Here is a 6,732-nt window from a genome sequence, read left to right as displayed (position 1 = left end):
CCTTAGGGGCAGTCCCAGAGGGTATATCCTCTCTCTCTCTGCCTCAGCAAATCAGTTATGTCATAAAAGCAGTCTTTAGAGAATTTAACCCAACCCAACTCAAAAAAACAGAGGGGCGGGTACTACGTCTGTCAATGAGCTAAGAGAAAAGGATTTTACGGTAAGATTTTACAAAAATCCATTTTTCTCTATCGCTCATTGACAGACGTAGTCCTCGGTGATACAGCACCTTCGGGAAGTCCCAGAGCAGTATCACAAATGAGGGGTAGGAAAATGGAAATCAAATCCAATCTAGAAGGCCCAACCGGTGCCAACTAGAAGTTTACAATGCTCATCCTTAATGATGAGACTCAACAAAAAAAAAAATTTTCAAACAGAAAAAAACCCTTGAGGTAGACCACCGGTCTCCTCAAATAGCGGCCTGCAAAACCTTGCGGCCAAATGAGGCATCCGCCGATGCCATGACATCAATTTTATAAAATTTTGTAAAGGTATGTACCGACAACCAGGTGGCCGCCTTACATACCTGGACCACTGACGCCTGATGGCGAAAGGCCCAGGAAGTACTGAGCACTCGAGTGGAGTGCGCCCTAACAGGGAACGGAGGACTCTGACCCTTAATAGAATAAGCCTGTACCACCGTTTGTCTAATCCATTTGGCAATCGTCGCGGCAGATGCAGGCAACCCCTTTCTGGGGCCATCCGTGATCACAAAAAGTGAATCCGTCTTACGGAACGATTCCGTAGCTTTCAGGTATACCCTGATTGCCCGAACCACATCCAAGGAATGCAACGCATGTTCCCGATGATGATTGGGCTGAGGACACAAGGAAGGTAGTACAATATCTTCATTCAGATGAAAATCTGAAACCACCTTTGGAAGAAAGGATGGCTTAGGATGAAGCACTACCTTATCCCTATGAATTACTAAGTATGGGGACTGGCATGATAAAGCAGCCAGTTCTGACACCCTGCGTGCAGAAGTGATAGCCACCAAGAAGGCCACCTTCTGGGATAATGTAAGCAAGGGAATCTCCCTGATGTTTTCAAAAGGAGGTTTCTGTAGAACCGACAAAACCAAATTAAGATCCCAGGGCGGTAAGGGCGCGCGGACTGGTGGAGCCAGGTGCCGCACCCCCTGGATGAAATTCCGCACCAAGGACTTGGTAGCTAAAGGTTTCTGAAAGAAGATTGCTAATGCTGAAACTTGACCCTTGATGGTGCTCAAGGCTAGCTTCTGCTCAACCCCTTTCTGCAGAAAGGCCAATATTCGAGTCACCGAATAGGTACGTGGAGGAAATCCTAAAGATTCGCACCACGCGATATAAGTCTTCCATGTGTGATAATAGACTTTGCTGGAAGTCGCTTTCCTTGCTTTAATAAGGGTAGGAATGACTGAAGCTGACAACCCTCTGTCCTTCAGTACTTGGGTCTCAATGGCCAGGCCATTAAAACCAGCGACTGTAAAGCACAATGGTAGATTGGTCCTCGAGACCGCAGACACTCCCTGAGACGCAGTTCCCACGGAACGTCCACGACTAGCAAGTCCAAGTCGGCCAGGCCGGCTTGGCGAGGCCAGCCTAGAATTTCTAGGACCACTGGCACTGACGGGATTTGAACCAGGCGTCCCTAGAGCTATCTGGCCCCGACCATCCGAGAAAGTCTGGTCGTTCCCTGTTCCCACACATTTATCCGACACCTGATTCCTATCAGGAACGGTGATCTCTCCTGGTTGAATCTCAGGGACCGAAGTCACCCGGCTAGAGGCTCCTTGGTCTGTCTGGTCAACCAGATCCGATTCCTGTGGGGAATTGAGACTAATCTTAGGAAAAGGTAAAGTAAAAGATCTGTTCAGGGAACGGTGACTACCGCTCCCTGTAGCACTTAAATGTTGGAAGGGAAGAATCGCACCGGTAGTAGTAGTCGATGCTCGATCTAATGTCCTGAATACCGGTGAAAATGTCCCCCCACCCTCAAACCGGGTGGGGGCGCACCTTCAGGCTGTGTAATCCTTTGCTTCGGGTTTGGCTGAGTCGGTCCTCTGTTTGTCCGACCAGCCTTTCTTGAACCCTCCTGGAGGAGTCTTGCCTTTCCCGCTTGTTCCAGCCGGGCGTGCGAACCCTTTATGGGCGGTAAAGAAAGGTCCTCGCTTGTTGCGAGGTCCCTTAGCTTTAGCAGCCTGTGGCAAGAAAGTGCTCTTGCCCCCAGTGGCATCTTTAATGATTTCATCTAGGGTGGCCCCAAATAGGCGATTCCCCTGAAAAGGGAGATTCGTCAAGGTCTTTTTGGAACCTAGGTCAGCTGACCAGCATTTTAACCACAGCACACGTCTGAGGATTACCGCTGACATAGATGCATGCCCTAATAGGGGAGTAGTGTCCAAGGCTGCGTCACAGATAAACTGTAGCCCTTGTATAATCTGTTCTATCAAATCAGATGTTCCCTGGGGGATATCTTTTCCCCTAAGGTCTTGGCGTACCAATCTCGCCCATTCCGTGAGTGTCTGGGAAACTAGACCAATAACAATTACTGGTCTAAATGCTGACCCTATCAGAGAGAAGATAGTGCGGGACTCTGCTTCCATCTTCCGATTTACCGGATCCTTAAAGGACGAAGTGTCCTCCACTGGCATAACCGTGGCTTTATTCAGCCTGGAAATAGGTGGATCCACCACTGGTGGTACTGTCCATTTTTTAATGAGGGATTCCTCAAACGGATAGCGTCTAGCAATACGCTTGGAAATAGTAAAGGTACATTTAGAATGCTCCCATTCTCCTTTAATTTTATTACCAAAACACTTGGGTACAGGAAAAACCTTCACCGTTTTGATGGGCTTGTTAGTACCAAAGGGAATCTCTGTTTCAGTTGCCTCTGCCGGTAAAACCTCAAGTTTTAAGGTTTCCCGCACTGCCACAACTAGTGCGTCCACCAATGCTTCTTCCTGGATTATGGCGGAAGAATGCACGTCCTCCTCACTGTCTGAGGGAGCTTTACCTGAGATAACAGCCCTTGCAGAGGGACCTGCAGCTGCAGTGACCATCTCTGAATCTGAGTCAGAGGTGTCAGATATTATAGGGGTAGGCGGGGGTCGCTTTCTTGACCCCCGTCCCTGACAGGCCGCCTCCACCCGAGCCACCATAGACTCCAAAACTGCTGTAAATGCATCCATGCTCTGTGCACCGGCGGGTCCCGAGGCCCCCTCGAGGGAAACAGGTGGGGGTACTTGTGTGGCAGGGTCCATGATTATTCCAGTAACTACTTCAATCCAACTTAAATAAAAAACTTTTTTTTTTTTTTTTCCAGACCCCCAGCGCCACAAAAGCCCCTCAGTGTTACCTGCTAGGGATCCCTATCGAGCGAGAGAGAGAGAGAGATAGACCCCCAGGCTCACCATTTGATGCTCAGAGTTCACTTGCAACAGGTTACAGCGCTGTGTCCACAAACAGGAAGTCTTTTGGCTGGCTGCCCAGGAAGAAAGGAGGCGGCTCCGCCCCTCTGCACGCCTTCCGGCGCCTCCCCTAGCTCCACGAGGTGTTGGAGTCACCTCAAACATGGCCGCCCCCATGCTGCAGACACGAGACTTTGCCAAAATGGCGGCCTCGTGCGATTTACGGCGGTTTGCACAGCATAGCGGCGTCCTGCAGTAACTAGGCATCGCAAAACCTTTCTCTCATGGAGATTAGCTTGACCGGCGGTACCGAACCCTGGCGGAACCGCATGGCCGTCGGGAGACCTGCTTCAGCTGGAGGAATGACCTGGCAAGCCGCATCCTTGTCCTGTGACTTCTGACAGGTAGGATACTTCTTGTAACACAGTAAGCTTCCAGTGCTGCCACATATTACAATCATTTAAACATACTTTGTAATTAGATTGTCAGCTCCCAAACCAAGCCTGCTGGCTTTTTGTACACAAAATCACACTCAATTAGGGGGATCTGTGACATGTTATAGGATAGAGGGGAACCCATCCTTACCATTACGGAGAGGGGCCCGCGTTCACCACAAGACCCGTCAGGGGGAAAAGGGGAACATACTACTCACCATACCGGAACCAGGCGGGCGCCATTCCTGACAGTACCCCTCTCCACCGAAGTTGGAGGGCTGTCGACCAATACGGACGCCATGACTCATGGTCCTTGGCATTTCAGCGAGACGTTTAACTCGCAGGGTCAGTCCCTCCAGTGGGACAATGTCGCGGCCGACCCAGCGCGGAGCTATGGCCTGCACGCGCTCGTAGGCTGAACTGGGGTGACCACTGGATCTCAACATCCCGCCCGTCGCCCAGTTCAGCTTTCTTGCTTGAAGATCTCACAGGAACACTGGAGAAAAAAAGCTGTCTAAAAAATCTTTTCTAAGAAAAAAATCCTGCCAGGACCGAAGATCCCAGCAAGGTATCTAGGTCCTTACTCCTGACTAGACAGAAAAAAACTGATTTGCTGAGGCAGAGAGAGAGAGGATATACCCTCTGGGACTGCCCCTAAGGTGTGGCCAGAGCATTTTATTTCCTGTCTAGTCCTACTCCTGTGGAGGCAACATAAACCCGAAGGTGCTGTATCACCGAGGACTACGTCTGTCAATGAGCGATAGAGAAAATTCTGTTAACACTTTTACAATATTATTTCTGAGCTGGTGTAAGAGTTATCCATTAAAACCTACCTTTGAGTTTACCCATAAATAAGAGTATAGTGGTGAATAGACAACAAAAATATTTCGAAAATGTGGAGCTTTACTGCTCTACTCTGCTTTTTCTCCATTTTGGTGTAATTTGAAAAAAGAAACATAAAATATGAACATCCTAATATTTTGTTTTATTGTTCTTTAGATAGCTGTGGATAGTACAAATCGCTCTGTTTGGTAGGTCTCTTTGTTTTCTGATGACTGAAATCATGATAATAAAAAATCCTTTTCTAATATTTTCTTACAATTACTCAGAGTGGGTACAAAGAATCTAAAGGCTTTTTCCACAGACATCTACCGATTTTCTGCTTTCCATTTATACTAATTATTTAATGTCATAGAATAAATTCTGTGTATAAGACTGGTGCGCCTTTTTCACCCTACGTCAAGAGACGGCACACCAGGTCATCGTGTTCTATAGTTACTATGACGGGTAAACATCTTTCTCTAATCATATATCCATATGTATATATTATATGTAATAAATATTTTCCTTTTTTTTTTTAAAGATTTTTACAGAAAAAAATGAATTGCTCTTAATAAATCCAAACTACTTCAGATTGAACAACATTCATCGCGTGAAACAGACAAATACAATTGAATACTTCAGAGTACAACAGACATTATACATGATCATTTCTGATACATAAGTTTAAACAATATGGACAAACTACCATTATAGCCAGAATACAGACCTTCAATTTTTTCGGTTTAGGAGAGTTTTTTTTTTGTTTGTTTTTTGTGGGGGTTTTTTTTTTTTAGTAATAGCAATACTTGTGGAGTCTCTGAACTTTAGAGATTTTTATTTTTACTCTAGAAAAAGTAATTATAAGGTTTCTCTCTTTAAAATACCCAACCTCACACTAATTCCAGAAAGTTCTTAGAGTTCCATGGTCATCGTTCTGGGCGTTCTCCATCTCCAAATAGTAAAAGCTCTCCATCAAGAAAAATCCCGCAACTTTAATGTTGGGCGCTGTCCATTATAGCCAACAGTCACTGCCTTGTTATTACATGATTATAGCTTTATTTTTAAACAACAAAAGTATATTTTCTTGGATCTTAAGTGCAGCGCATTTTGATTCCGTTGTTATTTAAAATGTAAAGTTGTCTAGATCTGCAAGTTTTTTTGTATTATAATGATAATGAGGGCACATGGTAGTCATTCAACCCAGACAGACCTTGCAGAAGGACAGCAAAGTTTTGGCAGCCGTTAATGTTCTCTGTTTTGTGCAGTCCTACTGTTTTGGTCAGTTCATGGCAGCTAAAGTTAGCTACAATTCATCGGAGCGGATGACATGGAATAGGGTGACATTGTAGAGGACTTGGTGGCCGTTGTTCCAGGCATAAAGAGCCCGGTCCTTGGGATTGTAGTCCAACATGGAGATGTGTGAATACTTGTTTTGAAATGGGATGTCAATGTATTCATAGTTGGAGGTGTTTGTCTGATAGGCGTAGTGCACTTTGGTGCCACCGGAATAACCGTTGGTGACATATAGAGTCCCACAGATCATGAAGGCTTCCCCGGCACTTCTTTTGGGGTATCCTGTATTCCAGGTTTTTAGGATCTGTAATGTATTGGGGTCTAGTTTGCTTATGACTATGTTACCAGCATTTTGGTTGGTGGCATAAACCACCCACAGCCCATTCTCATCTACCATGAGGTCAATGTCCGACTGGCCACCCCATGCATAGTGGTAGACATTTGTGTACCCAGCAGAGTCCAGGCTGCGTGTTTTCAGAATTGTCTCTGATTTTAAGTCAAAACGGATGATAATATGACTTTGGAATTTGTTGAAATATATAGATCCGTTATATACAACCTGGCCTGTCCCTGACCAAGGATGAGGGAGACGGTGAGAGGTAAAGTTGTCACTGTTCATGAAGTCCTCCATTGACTTGTACTCCCGGACGAAGCGGTTATTGTGATAGCCGTCCATATACCAGACCTGCAAAACCAATACATAACATTAGCTCCATAGGACAACATTTTCATTGACTTACATCCGGGACACTAAGAGACGTTGACATTTTGTAATGAAGGTAATAATAAAAAAAA

The 6,732-nt window shown here is 45.8% G+C and overlaps 1 protein-coding gene across 2 annotated transcripts in view; it reads right to left on the bottom strand.

Moving 5' to 3' along the window:
* Positions 1–4,792: 4,792 nt before the first annotated feature.
* Positions 4,793–6,732, bottom strand: part of OLFM1 (olfactomedin 1) — a 122,034-nt gene continuing 120,094 nt past the window's right edge. For both annotated transcript variants that reach the window (XM_082264399.1, XM_082264398.1), the window contains exon 6: positions 4,793–6,622. In XM_082264399.1, coding sequence (XP_082120525.1) covers positions 5,948–6,622 — 675 coding nt within the window. In that variant the 3' untranslated portion in view covers positions 4,793–5,947. The remainder of the gene's footprint in view (positions 6,623–6,732) is intronic.

The sequence above is a fragment of the Pelophylax lessonae genome (genome assembly GCF_965119305.1).
Source record: "Pelophylax lessonae genome assembly, chromosome: 7".
Lineage (NCBI taxonomy): Eukaryota > Metazoa > Chordata > Amphibia > Anura > Ranidae > Pelophylax > Pelophylax lessonae.
The sequence above is the reverse complement of the archived record's forward strand: the minus strand, read 5'-3'. Positions and strand labels throughout refer to the sequence as shown.